This window comes from Haliotis cracherodii, unplaced genomic scaffold (genome assembly GCF_022045235.1).
Source record: "Haliotis cracherodii isolate W230 unplaced genomic scaffold, xgHalCrac1.p SCAF_2, whole genome shotgun sequence".
NCBI classification, from domain to species: domain Eukaryota; kingdom Metazoa; phylum Mollusca; class Gastropoda; order Lepetellida; family Haliotidae; genus Haliotis; species Haliotis cracherodii.
Window position 1 is genome coordinate 13,716,166 of NW_027266275.1, and position 21,042 is coordinate 13,737,207.

At 39.1% G+C, this 21,042-nt stretch overlaps 1 protein-coding gene across 1 annotated transcript in view; it reads left to right on the forward strand.

Annotated features, from left to right (window-relative positions):
* LOC139468770 (glutamate receptor-like) overlaps window positions 1-21,042 on the forward strand; it is a 38,093-nt gene that overhangs the window by 5,388 nt on the left and 11,663 nt on the right. The window contains exons 2-5 of the mRNA XM_071250906.1: window positions 9,878-10,024; window positions 12,573-12,824; window positions 17,131-17,321; window positions 18,122-18,316. Coding sequence (XP_071107007.1) covers window positions 9,878-10,024; window positions 12,573-12,824; window positions 17,131-17,321; window positions 18,122-18,316 — 785 coding nt within the window. The remainder of the gene's footprint in view (window positions 1-9,877; window positions 10,025-12,572; window positions 12,825-17,130; window positions 17,322-18,121; window positions 18,317-21,042) is intronic.

Consider the following 21,042-nt stretch of genomic DNA (forward strand, 5'->3'; position numbering starts at 1 on the left):
TGGGGTGGGATTACAGCAAGACAAAGGACCCGTTTGATAGTGGTAGAGGGAAATCTCAATGGACAGCGCTACCGCGACGAGATTATCGGCCCTGTTTTTCTACCGTTTTTGCGTCGTCATGGCCCAGACATTACCTTCCAACATGACAACGCCCGGCCTCATATTGCTCGACTTGTTCAGGACTCTCTTCAACAAAACAACATGAATGTCATCCCCTGGCCGTTTCGAGCACATGTGGGAGGAGATGGATCGGCGCCTTCGACGTCAACCACGTGTTCCACAGACACTCCAGGAACTTCGAAACATGCTCCAGCAGATATGGGCAGATATCCCACAGGACTTTGTGCGACGCCTGGTCCATTCCATGAGAAGAAGATGTGTTGCTTGCATCGCAACCAGAGGTGGACACACACGCTATTGACTTGTAAATTGACATTTTGGCATGTTCATGTTTTTTTATGAAATCACGCATTTTCTGAAGACAGTATGGCAAATTAAACCATTTGAACACTTACAGGAGTCTTTTATCTGTTGCAAACCGAAATTGTTTCAGATTTGGTAAAAAAACATAACTTTGCATTAAATCTTGGGTCAATGTCACAGGAACTTTTGTTGTTCAGTATATTTTAACAAGAGAATATAGGTCGTAACGAAACTGTCAGCATCCCCCGCTCACAGACGCAGGTGTGAAACGATAATATGTATGTATAAAGTTTTATAATAGTGATCTTTCAACAGGATCAATATGTTCTGTACGTGCATGTAGGCTGTGAAGACGCAGCGCGCGATTCGGATGATATCCCAACACAAAACAGACTTATCATGTGATAATTTTAATCATTGTTTACACAACCGCCAACATATTTTAGCACTTGATGTTTTTCTCGGTTATATATAAATATATATTAAAACTGTAAACTTCGTTAATGGTTGCATGTAGCAGCCAAATCGGAAATCAATAGCGCCAAATGCTATCTTTCCTTCTACAAACACTGTATACATGTTCTATATCAAAATATATTTTATCTAATAAGCGCCCAGGGACACCAGATTGCCCATTTATCTAAGTGCCGCTATCCGCCGTGTAGAGTTGCGTCCCTTAGGCGTGCCAGAATCCTGTGATAGTGGGTCCAAATCCCATATTCGCTCTGATCATGGTTTTAGTTTGTCGATTACTTTTTGAAGCTCTGCATATGTACAGAGGAAACCAAACCAACAATGATTCTTAATCCGATTTGATAGGAAGGAGTACCAACCCTATCTAACGTGTCACCCATATCAAGGTTTGTAGCTTAACGCCGCGCTCAGCAATATTCCAGCAATATTTCTGTAAATATAAGCGCCTGAATTAGACAATCCAGTAATTGATATTAACAATCCACGTCGTCGGGGTACGATGACACGTAATCAACCAAGACACCGACCCTGACCACCAGATCCTCTTGTCGCCTCCTACGACCAGCATTCACTGCGATGGACAAATTCTAACCAGGAATCCCAAAGGGGTTACGATTTTGTAAGAGAATTCAGGCTGTATTAACAAAACTTCATACAGATTATTCCTAACCGAACTCTTGAAACTTTCACCCTTTTAATCCCACTGTTATAACCTTGTTCTGAATTTCTGCAATGACGGTAACAAGATCAATAATGATATTTAATTTGTTATATTTAATTTCACTTAGAACATCATTATACCGATATGATATTATGGTATATGTTCATAAAACATAGCATATTCGCTCGGTGCATCTCCAGCACGATCTTCATCGCTGGCTCAACAGGTGTTCTTGAAAGGTTCTGTCATGTCAGATGAACCTGAGGTAACTGGTTCAAGTTGCACAGCTGGGGAAATACAGAGTAATATGAGCCGTGGTGATGGGGCGTCACAACAGACACGCGGGAAACATGTGGATGAGTTCGTGTATGGTGGCCTATATCCCTAATGAAACAGTTTGATGGAACTGATAACCTAATTGAGTATTCGCGGCTTGCCATTCTTGTTCAAATTTGTTCCTCCATATGAGCACTCATATATATATATATATTGCGCACTCTGTTTCCACAATGTCGAGCTTCAATTGTAAATTGTTCATTTCCATTATGCAATATTATGTTTAACAGTCTATAGGGAGAAGGCGGTAATAAGTTTTGCACTTTTGCCCAATCCTTTTGTTTTTTAGGACAATAAAATATATTAAATAATAATAACAGTATATGAAATTTAACTTATAACCTGCTTTGTATAGAATGGTTACTAACATATAAGTCCACCTGACCTCTTGTAAAAAAATAAGGAATTTAATTAAGTCCACAAATTAATATGTTATCACTTCAGACAATAATAGGGATAACACATCGACATTTATCTCATAACAAAGAAGTACAACATGTTTATATTTGAATTGTATGTCAATGAACGATGATTATAATGTGACACACGCAACGATGTCGATGTGATCGGTAACACACGATAAACTAGTGCATTGTAATCAGCAAATGTCCTCTTGTCAATACATACTAATTTATCTCATGATACAATGTGTAAAGTGTCAGGAATGTCATTGGGGACGGGTCTCCATGATGACATGTAATGAATAATGCATAGAGCCCGTAGGTGTCATGACTAAGATCAAACAAATGTTCAGCTACCATGATCAAAAGCCACTGTATCATCCGGTTCGTAAGTTCGATGTAATAAATGTATAAATATGCACCCGTCATTCATGGAATCTAATGCCACAATCTACCGCTCGGTTCATAGAAGTGCTTTACTGCATACAATGACATCCAATTAACATCTACCCAACGATCAAATGACCAGAACACGGGAGTACCACGTGTCAATATGTTTGCACTTACTGACATTCTATATATGCAGTAAAAGTATCTAGACTGTGATTAGCACGAGGCCTGATAATGGAACGCATGCTGAATATTTGACAGAATGTTTCGTCATGCATCTCATCAATCTAAAACATCTGAAACATATGTGAGACCGACAATATCTAAACTGCGGTTATAACGAACATGCTTATAACGAACTGACGGATATAACGAACTTACTCTTTTGGTCCCGAGTATTTTCTGTAGTTGCTTATAACGAACTACGGTTATAACGAACTAAAATTAGTGGTCCCTTTGAGTTCGTTATAACCGTACTTTACTGTACTATTAGGCCTTAGCTGGTTTCAGAAGCGGAGTAATGCTTGATATTTATATATGAAATGTTATATCTTGGTTATAAGCATAGTTTATATTCTGTCATATCTTGGTAACAGTGTGTGAGTGAGTTGGGTTTAACGCCGCATTTAACATTATTCCAGTTATATCACGGCGTGTCAGACGACAAACCTAGAAACATAATTGGGGCGAACCGCGATTCGAACCCACTGGCATGCCCAAGGGACGCAACTCTGCACAGCGAATCGCGGCGCCTAAGACGACTGGGCCACCCGTGCGTGTATGTGGATATATTTGTTTGTGTATAATACTGTATATATGTACGTGTGTACGTATGTAACACAGCCCGTTGGATCTTTGGTCATGATAGAGCTCCAGATCTCTATTGTTGGTAGTACGAGGAGAATACATTAGATCGAGTAGTTTGACTAGTGATGTGGAAGATTACATGTAAATATAGCCCGACGACGTGGTATGTTGCTCATAATATCAACCATTTGTTTGTAGGCCCCACCCCTTTTATCGATCCCTGGTAACGCGGTAACTATAAGATGGTCTCCAGTAATCGAGGTTTTCACCTTAATGTAATTTTCCCGTTTTCCACCCATATTGTTTCAGTGTTTATAGGTTAACAAGCCTCACAACAGCTATAGCTTTGATGCTTCTGCCATTAATCGCTACAAACTCACTCACAGAACCCACATTTATTAATCAGTGCATCGATACATGTTTCTCCCTTCTCATACATTATTAATGGATATCAAGATAATAGACAATTATGTACGACAAATGGGACAGCAATAACTTGCCACTATGCAATTTCCATTAATGCAATATTCCCCATGGCCCAGTGCTGCTAGCTGACAACACTTATTGAGGTACTTGACGCAGCTTCTTGCTTGGCCGGAAACTCTTTAATCAAGGTGATTATTTCGGTTTGCACACTTGACAAATCTGGGATTCTGGACATTTCACAATATATGGTATATGAATATACTCAATGAATTTGTCGAACTGGTTGTCCTATTCTGATAGAATATCCATATGCTAACATCCCCAATTACTATCACGACAATATATATATATATACCATATGTTGTGAAATGTACTAATTCGTACGGGTAGCCCAGTTTACAGAACTGTCGTGATAGTAATTGGTGATGTCAGCATGTGAATAACAGAATAGGACAACCAGTTCGACAAATTCATTGAGTTACCAAATTCCAGTGGGAAATGTTACTTTAATGTGTTGAATGTGTCCGAACCCGACAGGTTTATTTATAAGCTATGGAATTTATGGTTTCTGTCAAAATATTTGCTCCTTGCATATATACATAAACTATGCATTATGTTTAGTTAGCACTGACATTGTGTTCCTGACATGATTTCCGCACAAAACCAAAGAAAGAAAATGAAGGTTATTTCAACAATCAATGAAATATATAAATGCATATGTGCTCATTGGCAAATGTTTGCCCTTACTTTCTGTGATGCATTAGAGGTTGCGGTTTTTTCTCAGTTCTTTTTGTTATTTGTTGCCTGGGTAATATGGGTATAAGGTTTATTTTTAGTCAGGCCTAGACAAGCGTGAGTGGTATAAAATGTTTTCGATTTTAAGAAACTTCGTGCCTTCAATATCTGTGCTTATGGCGAGGCATAAAGTGCATTAATCAATATGGACAAATACACTCAAAACATATATCCGTTTTAGTGGCTTTTAAACAACCTTGTAACATAACGATATGTTCATAATCAATAATTGTAGACTTCCTGCTACGTGATAAAAACTGAAGACGAAGTAAGATGTTTGCTGTTTTTAAAGAAATCCCGGTTCATGTTTTACATACCAATGTCGTAGACGCCCATGACATATTCTAGTCACCACGAGAAGTAAGACTGACCGATGTTTCCATAGCATAAGGCATAAGGCCAATTGAAATATTATTCGTGTTTCACATATTTTCCTCAAATGTCAGGATAGAGGTGTGTGTGTATTTTTTGAGTGCGTACGTGCGTGCATATGTGCGTGTGTGTGTGTTTGTGTGTGCGTTTATTGCTTTATTCTTAAGTCGCTTACAAGTATATAACAGTAAATTTGTTTCTACTGTTCGGCGTGTCCATGTGACCCTTGGTCGCGCTCCCTGTATCTCAAAGTGTGGAGATACGGGCCCGAAACCATTGCAGGTTGCGACTCTGACACACGGGGAATGCCATCACGAGAGCAACAAACCCCATTTTGATTTGCCAAACCGTTTCTTAACAGCGCTTGATACGCTTCAAAGAATTAATAATTTATTCAATATTACATGTATATTAAAAGCCTTATTTTACATGTATTTTGTTTAGTACCGCAGCATTAATTGAATGCGGGATATATAGATTGCTAAGACACTGAAATAAAGAACACATATTTGTCATATATTGAGTTGCATGCGTCATTATGGTGTTGAATATTGCAAGGGATCGTCCGATCCTCAGAAGAAATGTTGACTTAATCGTAACTCATCCACAATTAGATGCTTTTGGTGGTTTTAAGTATAAGGGTATAGAATCTCACTTCAACGCTATATGATGCACGTTAATAATATTCATGATAAATAATACTTTTTACCATGTAGCTTTGATCGCGAGTTTACAAGTTTACAAATGGACATGTCGGGAATGTCTGTTGTCGGTTTCTCTTATCTCAATAAATTCATTTACGTCCGAAATGATGTTGCCCAATCATGTTTGTATTATGTTGTATACAAAACACTTGGGAGAGCAGGCATTGATTGCTGGCTTGTGATAAACAGAGCCCCTAACGAGAATACCTGGTAGCTAGGAGTCCGCATGGCGTGGAAGGTACTTGGGGTAGTCATTGATGCTGGCAGGGTCATTACTGATATCTTGTCATAGCTGTATGGGTATGAGTTCGCTCCAGACTCGATTTGGACTTTGCAATGCCGACTTCCTCTCTTCTTATAAAGCAAATAATCACCTTTTGGAAAACCGTCCAGTATTTGATTTGAAAATGTTATTGCAGAAAAAAATCAAATGGATAAGTGACACACTTAAGAGGCCTTCTCCAACACAGATTTTTATTACATTGTAATATATGAATAATGATATTGCAGTATAAATGTACAGTGCATAGAAATTATATACAAGTAATGTGAATAATACACTCATACATACGTACACACGTACATATATACAGTATTATACACAAACACATATATCCACATACACGCACGGGTTGCCCAGTCGTCTTAGGCGCCGCGATTCGCTGTGCAGAGTTGCGTCCCTTGGGCATGCCAGAAACCTATGATTGTGGGTTCGAATCGCGCTTCGCCCCGATTGTGTTTCTAGGTTTGTCAGCACAATATCCGTGCTCGTGGGTTTCACCGAAGAGAGAGAGAGAGAGAGAGAGAGAGAGAGAGAGAGAGAGAGAGAGAGAGAGAGAGAGAGAGAGATTCTTTATTTCCTCCACGCCGTGGTATAACTGGAATACTGTAAGCGGCGTAAAACCCTACTCACTCACTCACTCACTCACTTTATTTCCTCCAGAAGTTAATCCGAAGATTATACATAATTAATCAAACGTATTCACACAAACTCATATTACGTGTACATATATACAATACAAGACAGTAGCACCAGTGTCATGCCATTCACACAGTACAAAAGGATAGATCAGATGACATAATCAAGGTAAGGCTTCAGTGTAAGTACATAAGCAGAAAATATCAGTATAACAGATTTCCATGTAACTATATATCAATACATTGTGAGAAGTGAGTATCAGCACCAAAGAAAAATGACGACATATCTTCTTCATCTTGTAATTCCAACTGGACATAGGTTTCAACATCAAGCAGATCAATAAAAGTTGAAAACAGTTCATTTCTTTCCTGCAGTAGAGCTTCACAATGTAATATGATGTGATTATCATAATCAACGGCATGCTTGTTACACACTAAACAGTCCCTTGAAGTTTTGTTTCGTGATGAAACTCTAACACAAAATTTTAAACTTGACCTCTGTTCTGGGTACAGATATGCTAGTTGCTATAATATATGGTGAGTAAGTTTTGTGTGTATTAGCATGAAGCGTGAAAGACCTGTATTGACCGAAACTTTTCTGCTCCACATATTTTCTTCATATTCATGAATGGTTTTATTAACCAGTTGCTTCCAGTTTCTCTTTGTAGGAAATTCACAACAGCTAACATATGTACAAAGGTTGTTTCGTAGGTTATACTTGTTAAGAACTGATAACAAATCTCCACATACAGATTTAGGATTAGTTGGATTTGCAATATATGCACAAAAAATATGTTTAGCAAAATTGTTACAAGTTAAGTTACATAAGCGGCCAAGCAGCTGAAGTTTACACTTGTCCAAAGCCCAAGATTAGCAATAGTGTATTCTGATGGAGATCTTTTATCAAGTCTTTGTACGGTTCGTGCGAAATAGCGTTGAGTATCTTCAATGACATTGATGTTTTGACCCTTAAGCTGTTGAGTCCCATAGATTTTTACATGACAGGTTATGTGTTAGTAGTATGCCACAATACATGACAGAGTCAGAGGTTGTTATATTTATATCACCAAGTTTGCAGTTAATATCTAACCCCTTTTGTCTTAGAAAAGGGTTATACGTTAGTCGCCACTTTGAGGCATATGAATGTACTGTATCAAGTGTTTTTTTTAGCCCTTGTGGTGAGGTGCTAACAAGCGTTGTGTCGTCTGCAAGCAAAACAGTTGGAATATCTAGACCAAATACACAAATACCACTATTTGCTTGTCTAAGAGCTGTTGTAAGGTAATTAATAAAGACTAAGAAGAACCAAGCAGAGAGAACTCTTCCTTGTCCGACACCTTGCCTTACATGGTATATATCTGACTGTTCACCCTGATAAGTAACAAAAGCATGTCTATTTGTATAGCTATGGTGTAATAACTTCCATGCATTTACTCTGATACCCATTTGGTGTAATTTGTAAAAAAAAGGCCGTCCTGCCATATTCTGTCGAAAGCCTTTTCATTGTCTAAGAAAGCAGCATATAATACTGTAGAATTTCGCTGTATGTAAAATTGAATACTTTCAATAAGGGTAAAAACGGACATTATTACCCCATGTTCTTTCCTAAAGCCGAACTGGAGCATATCAGGGAAATCAGGATTTGTGTTTATCATTTTTAGTTCAAGGCACTTAGCAATACGTTTTTCAAACAGCTTTCCAATGCATGAAGTTAAGGTTATACCTCTATAGTTTCGGGGATCCGATTTGTCATTCTTACCCTTGTATATAGGAATGACCATTCCTAGTCTATAATTAAAAGGAATGTATTGTAGTCTTAACATAGCATTAAACAGGGCACACAGATATCTTATCAAGGATTCACCCCCGTGAATTATATGCTCGTTTGTGACTTTATCAGGCCCAGGGGACTTGTTTCTACTCAGTGTTTTCACAGTTTCGTTTATTTCTACAGTAGAAAATTGTCTTTCTAGTTCCTCATCATGTGCCCCTATCTCTTCGTGAATACGTTCTAGGGAAGATGATATTTCTTTTCGAAAATTTTCATCAAAAGTGTCTAAGCAATATGGCTGAGCTAGATCAGAGTAATATTTTCCCCACAATCTACAAATGTCCGAGGGTGTTGTGACACTCTCTCCCTCATAGTCGAGTTTTTGTTATATCTGTAGTTTGTGACCTTTGCTTTCTTACAGTTTTGTAAAAGGAATGTATGTCGGGGGAGGAGGAGGCTGCGGTGGTATTAGTATACCAGAGCCCCAAGACGAATCATTTTTTTTATCATTATTATAAATAAACAGCATATAATCATAAGAGAAGACTGTCCTCTTTGCAATTTAGATTGGAGACGAATTACCTTTTTAATTGTGATTTCTGTAAAAAGGAACTAGAGTTGTACATCTGCAGCAGATTCATTAGACCAAACACCATCCCATTTTGTCAACTATTTAATTGTCATCAGTGTTAAATGTGCTTTCTATGTTCATTGAGATAATCAATAATGTATTCTGTTCACAAAACACAACATTTTCACAAATTCCGCTTGTCACTGTAAACCTCTACTTTGTTACCGCTTGGCGATTTATGAGCGAATAGGGGCGGTCGGGTAGCCTAGTGGTTAAAGCGTTCGCTCGTCAAACCCAAGACTCGGGTCCGATTCCCGACATGGGTACAATGTGTGAAACCCATTTCTTGAGTCCCCCGCCGTGATGTTGCTGGAATATTGCTAAAAGCGGCGTAAAACCATACTCACTCACTATGAGCGAAAAGAGATGTTACACGTATTTATCTGTTTAAGACCCTCTCTCTCTCTCTCTCTCACACACACACACACACACACACACACACACACACACACACACACACACACACACACACACAGACCTTCGTTTATGAAATAGTCATCGTATCTTAATTGCGTGGATCGATGATCATGATGTCAATCACTGGATTGTCTGGTCCAGACGCTATTATTTACAGACCGTCGTTATATAGCTGGAATATTGCTGATTGCGGCGTTAAACAACAAATAACCTAACCTAACCTGATTAATCTCTGGCGTTCACGTTAGCCTGTTATACTGAACTATTGTATGTTGCCTGTGCATTGTATGTAGGACGCGAACGTCCATGATAAACAGCTTTGTGTTGACTGTTGTACCAATGTCCCTGCAGGTGTTGTGAAGCTGCCTGGATATGGTGACATCACTGACGACGCCATACACCTGGCTGCGATGACATTTTCTGATCAAGCAAATGTCAGTTTATCCGTATCTATAGCAACGCTCAATCCAGTATCATTTTCATCTATCGCGGAACCAGGTACGTTGTAGGCTCACGTTGTTCGTATTGGTTAAAACATGCACATCGCACTTCCGGGTAGCACAGGGCTTTAGATTTTCCAATAATTAACCTATATAGCCATCTGTGGAGCAACAATGTGATTAGCCAGTCAAAATAGCCCTAAGTGATAGATATTATTCAGCTCAACTTCCAGGAAAATGTTTTTTGTTTTTTTTTATAATTATGCACAATGCATTCGCCCATCATGTTCAGATCTAAATACATCGACCAAAAATGTGACAATAACATTTTGTCAATATATCTATAAATATTGATATACACAATATACAATCCGACATTGTGACACATCGTGTGGAAAACATCAATATGTAACTAGAAGTAAATGTCACGTTACCAACCGTATACAAATTACCAAAACGTACAAGTTGATGACAACTTCAACATGATTGTAGTTGTCTACTCCTTTGGGAATCAAGCCGTTGCAATGTGTGACCTGGCTGATCTCCACTTTAATTACACTTTCATGGATAACAACTTCTTTAAAGTATCAAAAGTACTGAGTACTGAGAATAACAATAAAGAAGTTCCGTCCAAAAAGGTGGTTCGTCTTCATGTTCTTCAACCTTCTAAATGCCTCTCATATACACTATATCTATATTTGGTCTTTCTACAGAAAATGGCAAAATGATGTTCCTGACTAAAGCATGTTATTCTCGTCTTGTTTTTTATGAGAATATTGTTTTCACTTCTGTGTTTCAATAGGATATATCAAAATATACAAACACTATTTTATTGTGTTCAAGTGTATATAAGACCAGACATGACATTTGAAATTTTTGTTCATGTCCCTGAGTGCAATTTGAAATTATAACTCGAATTGTTATTTTTTTTATCAAAATAAAAAAATACCACCAAGAGTGACCTTTTTTAGGACAAGAAGATCTATCCATGAAGTTTTTTACATTTATATATATTTAACCCGCCACTACAAAACTTTCTTTTGGGGCTTACAGTCCAAGGAAGGTTATTATTTGAACAGGGTCACATGACCAGAATGTTCTGGCGGAGGGAATAATGAATGGCGCGAAGGAAACATATGCCATACATGAAGGGTTTTGTCACAGTTCGATTAAAAAAAACTAGTACTGAAAATGAGAGGGATTTTATTAATCATGCATACATAATGATACAATTTTGGGTTACCTGAAACCAGTGATAATGTTCAGGCTACATCCTAAATGTACATTGACATTTATTTGGGGCATTTTCTTCTGAACTGTCATTACCAGAACAGTCATTACAACAGTACTTACAGCATGATTGTGTGTTTTAAAATGGAATCTAACACACTTTGTTGTACTTTTATGAAGGAATAAGTTCATATTCATTTCACTGTCTATCCTGATTCTCATTTTGGTTGTTGTTAGTGCAAAGTTAATTTTTCTTTAAATACATTTCTTTATCTATTTTATATGAAATCACTTTCCAAATCTGTAAATCATATAATTTGTTATTTGTTCACATCAGTGGGCGTGTTGGTATTGGGTATATAATCAAGTGCTATATCAGTAAACCTAAAATAACCCGACCGCAACTTACAGTAGAAATAATTCTGAGATTAATCCTAACTTTTTCAGATTTATGGTAATAGTCAGATATGTTGTGGTAATAACAATTGAGGTGATTATTTTTCTGTTTTTCACACCTTTATTATGAATTAATATCGTGCAAACTTCGCTGCAAAGTATATTTTTATAAACATTAATTAGCATAGTGTACAATCGTTAAACTAAACAAATACATTTATTACCCAATTTGTGAGGAAATCATGTGTCAATATTGCCACATTTGGTAGAATCATCCATATGTCATTGCACCCGATTGCGTAAATCGTTGCTCTCTCATCACCGCCCATACACTCGCGTTACACTAAGGGTACATTTAGTCACGTCGACACAAGAGACACATTGCCTTTGTCGCTTCATTTACCTCTATTCATACCCGATTGCCATCTAAAAGAAACTGTTTACTCCACATATTTGAAATAAGAATCGAAACCCCTTTTGTCAGTTAATGCAAATCCCTGATCGAAATGGAAGAATAAGCAAATATTTGATATTACTGACGATATAATATGAAAGCATGCAATTCTAACAGCTGTTTCAATATTGCACTCACTGTTCCATTATGTAATTTTAGCGCCATGCTTTAAGCGTACTACGGACGTGCTGTGACATTGCTTGGTAATTTTGTCGATAGTGTTATGACAGGTCATTCATAACAGGTTTAACAATATTGACATCAAGCGGTTTCCTCCGATCGACCTTTGCTACGACTAAACACAGGGTCATTCGGTTAAAATGACAAAGTGTGATGTTGCCATGATAACTACATGTTTAGTTAATTTTCATCAGACATGATATAGTATTAATGTTTTGAGTATCATACACACATTGAAAGCCTTGCACATTATTGATATGAAGAAGCGTGCTACTTAGTGACGGGTTTAGGAGTATGCCTGTTGCAAACATTGGTTTTAATCTTGAATATATTTTATTATTTTCAGACTGTACAATATTCAACATGACCTGCACTGGTCTTATCACATTTGCTGACTGCTCACATGCCATTTTCATAGACTTTTGGGCTGAAGAACACGTCATACCACACGTGATGTTCACCAACAGAGCATGTGACTTTGTCAGCTCGCATGGAGTCAAGATGATCCCACACTTTACCACGCAGAATAAGTTGATATCTGACATTGTTGTCCAAGAAGAATGGTCTGACGTTGTTATAATGTACGATTCTCTTCTAGGTAGGTATTTCCCCTCCCAATGTAACGTGTAATATAATACATACAGACATCATTAACTAACGTTGTTGGCTCGATATATCGTTTAAGACGATGTGGTTTTATGGTCTTGGCAGAATCCTCGTCAGCACCAATATGTTGTTGTTTTTTACGCCGCATTCAGCAATATTCCAGGTTCATGGCGGCGGTCTGTAAATGCCAGACAATCAGCACCAATAGGGACACTCCGCTTGTCACGAACAACGGATAACATATTCAGTGGTCCTCTGGTTTGAAGTTGACAGGGCGAGGGGAGCGGCCGGGTAGCCTAGTGGTTAAAGTGTTCGCCCGTCACACCGAAGACCCGGATTCGATTCCCGACATGGGTACAATGTGTGAAGCTCATTTCTGGTGTGTCAGCCCGCCGTGATATTGCTGGAATATTGCTGAAAGCGGCGTAAAACAATACTCACTCACTCACTCAAGTTGACTGGATTTCGCGTCATGATGGTATCATCACTGATTTGTAGTGATCAATTCATATAATTTGTTTTATATTCACTAAATGTTACATATCGGGTGTGGTATTCATGGCAATGTTACCTCGTACACCCACGCGAACTGTGCCCGAATGTCACGTCTACATCTGTGAATTAATGACATGATGTCAATTATTATCATTTACTCAACCATTGTCCAACATGTGATAAAATCAATATCATACTCAGGGAGAAAATGATAACATCCTGCTTGCTTAAAATCAATGTTACCAATATTCTTACGGAAATCGTATTGGATTTTTTTTTGTATCAATGCAACACACCTGTATTTGGTAGCCAACCAACGCTTATTCCACGCCCTTCGGAATCCAAATAAGACGTTTGGTACATGTACATTTCTGGCGTAAGAGCAACGGGTATTTCAAACCACGCATCCTTGCGCGAAGTGTCGCTGAACAAACATTTTAGTTGCTTCCGGTCAAAAGTCCTAACCAATATACAATTCAGATGACATTACACGACATGTTAACAAAATTCGAAGTGTAAGTGAGTCGGTGAGTGAATTAGGTTTATCGCCGCTTCGAACAGTATTCCAGTTATATCTCGTCCTGTCAGCTTAAGTGAGTGAGTTTGGTTTAACGCCGCTTTTAACAGTATTCCAGTTATATCACGGCATGTCAGCTTAAAATGGGAGGAGAGCCCGAAGTGATGCAGATCTCAGACGTTTACCACTTCGGTGAAACCCACGAGCACGGGTATGGTGCTGACAAACCAAGAAAAACAATCGGGGCGAACCGGGATTCGAACACATAGGTTTCTGACGTGCCCAAGGGACGCAACACTGCACAGAAAATCACGGCGCCTTAGACGACTAGGTCACCCGTGTCCCCTTGACAGCTTGATGTAGGAGGAACGCTCAAAGTGATGCAGGTCTTAAACGTTTACCACTTTGGTGAAATACACGTATGATACTGACATACCTAGAAACATAACTAGGGCAAACCGGGATTCGAACCCACGATCATAGATTTCGTGTGTGCTCAAGGGCGCATGGCAAATTGTGGCACCTGAGACGACTGGAACATCTATGCCGCTGCGGTCAGTGAGCATTAATCGTATCTCGCTCTCAGTAGCGGTAAATCACAGAGCAGTATGCGTCCCTTAGTCATGTGTCAGGATCCGTAGATCATGGCTTCAAATTCCAGATTCTAATTGATACTGATGCCTGTTACATCTGCGTCACCCGTGCTTCAGAGCATGCGTGAATTCTGGCGTCCCCAGTAAGCTGGAACTACGTGATATAGCTGACATGATGTTTAAGGGGGCACGGGTGGCCCAGTCGTCTAAGGCGCCACGATTCGCTGTGAAGAGTTGCGTCCCTTGGGCACGAAAGAAACCTATGATTGTGGGTTCGAATCCCGGTTCGCCCAGATTATGTTTCTAGGTTTGTCAGCACCATACCCGTGCTCGCGGGTTTCACCGAAGTGGTAAACGATTTCCTCCCACATTAAGCTGACAGGCCGCGATGTAACTGGAATACTGTTAAAAGCGGCGTTAAACCCTACTCACTCACTCATAATGTTTAAAGCAACGTTAAACCAAACTCACTGTAACAAATAAGGGGCGGTGAGGTAGCCTCGTGGTAAAACGTTCGCTCGTCACACTGACGGTGTTATATTACAATGACGCCCATTTTTGACACCTCTTTTATATAGCTGGAATAAGGCTGAAAGCAGCTTAGAATCCAACCCACTCACTCACTATCAAACACCCATAATCCATATATGATCTTAAATACCCAAACTCCAACTTCAATTTTGTGGTCACGAAATGAAAAGTTTGTTTTGATTGATTGTTGTAAATATTATACAGACATGACAATTTTAATCTCCGAATTCGCGACGGGTAAAGAGTATTGTCATGGCTCGTAGCTGCAGTATGTACCTCCCGAAATCACGTGAGAAGCATCATATTACAAATATACTCTTCAAAAACAGAAAAGCAATACGGATATTTTTGGCCATAAAAGCAAAATTAGCGGACCAAAAGGTGCAAAATGAAGAGGTTTAATGTATTATAGCCTTTCCCGGATCAAAATGATCACAATAAGGACATGCAGACCATTAGTCGGGAAACACGTAAGATTTTGAACGCATCCAGTGCATCAACAAAACGGCCATGGAGCTGCACGCACTGCAGCAGCACTATGAACGGTTTTTTGATTGCCTGGTATCTACGTTCATTGAACAGTGACAGTTCAACAACATGCCAAGATTAACAGAAGTGCAAAGAAACAACGTCATAGGCCGCTTGCAGGCAGGGGAATCCCGATCAGCTGTAGTCGGGGTTTTCAACGTAGCGCCCAGCACCATCACAAGGCTATGGGATCGGTTTCAACAGCATGGGTCAACACATGATCGGCCAAGGTCGGGACGACCAAGAGTAACCACCCCCGCCCAAGATCGCTACATCCGCCTGCGCCACCTACGTGAAAGGACGGCCACAGCCACATCAACCGCATCCCAAGTACCCGGACTGCGCAGAATCTCCGGCCAGACCGTATGAAATCGTTTAAGAGCAACAGATCTACGAGCAAGACGTCCTTTTCGACGCGTCTAATGAGTCGACAACATCGTCAACAATGACTGCATTGGTGTAGTCAACTCAGGGGATGGCCTCAACTGCGATGGAGAGATGTCTGGTTCAGCGATGAATCAAGATTTCTCCTCCGTCTACACAACAACAACGTTGATGTTCTTCCCTGGCCCTCCAGATCCCCGCATTTGAACCCGAAAGAGCACCTGTGAGATGAATTGGATCAGTTGGCTTTTGCGTTGCAGACCGAGTGGGCTACCATTCCCCAGGATGAGATGCGCATACTCGTCTCTTCCATGGGCAGGAAATGTCAGGCTGCTATCGATTCAAACGTGGGACATACGCGTTATTGATGGTAGCTGACCTTCACCTTGGACTTTTCCTATTTACCGATAACTGAGATGACTACAATCACTAAGTGTTCTCTCCTCAACATTTTGGCTTAATACCTTGTACAGTTCCTCGTATAAATGTATGTTCCTACCTCACACAAATCTGGCATTGCGTTTCTTTTTTTGAAGAGTATATACACGAATTATCCATTGCATACCCGTGCGAATGGCATCACAGTTTCCTCTTCCAATATCAATGACATTGTGTTGTGAAATAAAAAACACAAAAAACTTTCCATAATCATACGAATTTTCCATTAAACGATTTCGACTGAGTCACAAACATGTGTTTATGAATCAACAAGCCTTCGCGAAAATGTAAGCGTCTCTTGCTCTATCGGTGGCACACGACATACATACATGCAAAGGTAAATTCATTTTTCAGAGAATAACACCTGAACAAATAAGGAATTGCATCGGACATCATTTTTGTCACTGTGTCAAATTTGGAAAAGTCTTCTACCATAAAACATTTTGTAAGCTTTAGAATACGAGTACTACGCCATCTTTGACATATCTAAAGAAAGAGCGTGCACGATTTATACAAGGGAGTCCGTATGTACAGCCTGGCTGTACCTAAACAATTGTGAAATATCGGCATCAAAGAGCGGAGCAGCAGGAATTTCTCGACATAAAAAGAAAGTTGACAGCTGGAAGGTTAAAGTCATCCCTCTCTTCGATAGCTTTTTGTCACTCTGAATCTTTGCGCATAGCTAGCCACTCCAACAATAGCATGATAATGAATGATGTTCGACTCTGTTCATGTATGCACAATGTAACGACTGTACAACGAATTAGAGAAGTTCTTGTTTATGACGAATCTGTGGTTCTATGGTGTTTCAGAAAACAACCAACTGGCTGACCTTTTGAACAGACTGTCGGACAGTTTTGTAGGAACAACAGTGATTGACCTGTCTGAAGCAAGGTCAATCAGCTCCACAGTGACCGAGAGCATAAGAGGCGTCTCAACTGTCCAATATAAGAACATAGTTATTGTAGCTACGGACACAACAGTGAACGAATTAATAAAACAGGTAAGAAACAATAATGAAACCTGTTCTCTGGCCTACCGTACCACGCAGACTAGGTAATAAAGTACAGGGTCGGTGATAACCAGACAGTTGCCACAAAGACGTTGTTCATCATTGGTTGGAATAAAGGGACCAATCTATCTATGGCAATTTTGTAATCCAGTGGGCCGTACTCGCTATCGCAAAATTTGGGAATAAGGACACGTAATCCAAACTGATAATAAATTTGTGAAAAATTGATTGACGTCATCCTATACGTTTCTAATAATGTACAGTCAACTGTCAATTAAACCCATGATTGACTAATTGGATGCGCCACACTCGAAGGCCCCAAAGGGATACACGTTATGGTGTTGAACAGTTTAATTTTCTGGACAATACTTGGTTTATGATATACAATATATTTATAACAACGTATATTGCCGATCATATATAGTTTAATTATTTCGAGCAAAGCAATAAAAAAAGGCGACAGAAGGAAGAATTCGTTTTAAGAAAGCTACCTGGAACTACAGAAATGACAAATATCCCCTTGCTAGTTGGAGTGGGTGACCTCCGCTCTGGCGTTTACAATATGCCTTAATTTGTGTAATCACACCACACATCATTGAAGGTTTTAATTGCTATATTAATAAACTTCACTATTTCAATGTACAGGTAGAAATTAGAGGTAGAGTAATTGATACGAAAATTGAAAATATTATCAATATTCACTGAGTTGCGGAGTTGTTCTGGATATATTTCCAATGGCCACCCGATAGTGAAATCCATTGCATTTTCGACATTGCTTCTTACATTTGCAGGCCTACCAACACAAGATACTCGGACAGAAGTACTTCTGGATAGTTGTATCGGACAGCCTGACATTCCCAACCTTGACCTCTATGTTAAGGGAACGCAGTAACGTTGTCATCATAAGGACAGATGACGCCCCAGGCCCATGGGATGAGTGTGATAAGCATGTACCGTTATCGTGCCCTTTGTACAACCAATCCCAGGTAAATAAAGCGACAAAACCCTTTCCATATCCAATAGAAATCTCCGCATAAGGCAGAGTCGATTGTACTACTATATCGTGAGCATGTGTTTATGAATCACTGTCAAATATTGATGATACCAGGTGTTCGCGAAAAGGTGAGCGTATCCTGACCCACCGGTGGCACCCGTCACAAACACATGCCAAGGCAAGTCAATTGTGCACCCGACATAACATGGGAATAAATGTTACAAGTCAAACTAGGGAACTGCATCAGACATCATTTTTGTCAGTGATGCGTCAAGTGTGGACATGTCCTCCACATGTCTACCATAAAACATTTTATAAGCTTTACTGAGGCCTTGAAAACAACAAATATGTCCAACCATGTATGTCCAACGAAAGTAGACATCAATGTAAACAAAACAGACAGTGTTATTCGACATTATGCGTTGACGTTTGGTTCGACAATTCCTCGTTCATGTGTAATATCCTATTTAAAGGGACAATATTTTGTTACGAAAAATGAATAAGTTTAAACTCTTTTAGACATTCATTGTTATGGAAATACAAACCAAATGATTAAATCATACTCGAAACGCATATGACTGCTAAGTGGATATTCAAACAAACTTTTGAAACAAGACCTGGCAGACAAGAAGGGATATGAATGTGAATGAGCGAATGTTATTGTCGTGCTAGTATGGTACATGCTAGTTTGGCAACAGTTGCTTATATCGTATTGTAATTAAGATTTATATTATGCAAAAACACCTGGTTACAAAAGGAGAAAACCTTACCAAGGTAGTTAGGGATCCCAGTATTGTAGCATGTGACTGAATATTTCTGATTTGTACATAAATGAATATGGATATACATGACAGTTCAAGAAACTTGGTAGTTTTTTGTTTATTTTTGTTACAGAATTTCATTCAGAAGAAGAATTGGACTTTCATGCAATCCAAATAAGATGCATTTTTTTGTTGTTGTTGTCTTGTTACAACATTTCATTCAGAAGAAGAATTGTTCTTTATGCTAATGCGGACCAAATAAGATGCAGTTTTGTTGTTTTGTCTTGTTAAAACTTTCATTCAGAAGAAGTATTGGTCTTTGTACTCATGGGTTGATTTCCATTCTCTTACATGTTTATTGGTACATGTTTACTTTGCAGTAGTATACTATTCATTACCAATTACCTATGTTTGTAGTGGGCACGGGTGGCCCAGTCGTCTAGGGCGCCGCGATTCGCTGTGCAGAGTTGCGTCCCTTGGGAACGCCAGAAACCTATGATTGTGGGTTCGAATCCCGGCTCGTCCCGATTATGTTTCTAGGTTTGTCAGCACCATACCCGTACTCGTGGGTTTCACCGAAGTGGTAAACGTCTGAGACCTGCATCACTTCGGGCTTTCCTCCCACATTAAGCTGACATGCCGTGATATAACTGGAATACTGTTAAAAGCGGCGTTAAACCAAACTCACTCACTCACTCACAGCTATGTTTGTTTATTTACTGATTTCACCCGTGAGATCGGGGGGAATTTCACTTTGAAATAGCTTTGCACCAGGCATATGAAACACTCCGGGGTTGTGGGATAGTCAAGCCGTTAAAGCGTAAAGCTCGTTCATGGCGAATACATCGGAATAACTTGTGAAGATTATTGGTGGCGTGATATAGCTTCAGTAGTGCTAAAACCAGAGACCATATAATAGATATTTATGGTTTCTGCTAAAACCAACGTACAACCCAGTCCACTCACTCACCGTCAAACAGTCCATCTCGATACCTAACTGTAAGAACGACGTATCGATGACATGATCTCAAACACCGAACATCAATTTTGTTGTCACGAAATGACATTGATCCCCGCGCTAGGCAATCAAACACGAAATGTTTGCATTAGCTACTTTTATAGTGCTTTCCTGTTTTCGGTTCAGTGACATTTCGTAAATTGATAGCTTCTGTACCTTTGACATTTGATGCATGTCTTTGACAATATACTTTGATTGAAAGGTGTGATATCTCTCACTCGATGGATTGAAATAGAAACTTACTTTTCATCCTTTTGATATCCAAGTAGCTGTTAACTTGTTACAGACTCCCCTGTCATGTAGTACAATGAGGTTATCCTTGAAAAGTGATACACAGGAAGTATATGTATGTTATTAAAGAGAAATGATCAACATTGAAACTGAAAATGTGTAATTTTGATTTTGCTTATTTATGGTTTACATGTGAATATATGTAATTGAATGTGATTATGAACAATGTGTTATTAAATAGTTCATTAAGGGACATCGTATCTTGAGAGTCATGTTGTGAAAACATGACACTAGAGGTGTAAGAAACTGGAAGAAATGTGATTTTTGTACCTGAGACTTTATCATACAGGTTTTCACATCACACGGTGTTTAATTGTTCTCTGATCGTCCGTTATATTCAAGTAAGGAATCTTTCACAATAATTTAACGCAATAGTCTTGTATCATAATGAATGTAGACCTTGGATGCTTTAACCTTAATTTGAACTTGTCATTGTACTCGATCAGTATTGAATAGAATTGTTTGAACAAACTATCTATTGGCAGCACAGAGGCCTGGTTGTATCCTTCCACACATACTCAGGGATATTTTTATACACTCGTGACCACCTGTGCAGCCATAGTTACCATGACATCATTGTCATAAAAACATGGACTCTACTTGAGACTGCATCATGGATTCACATGTTAAGATAGCTTAAAATTAGTA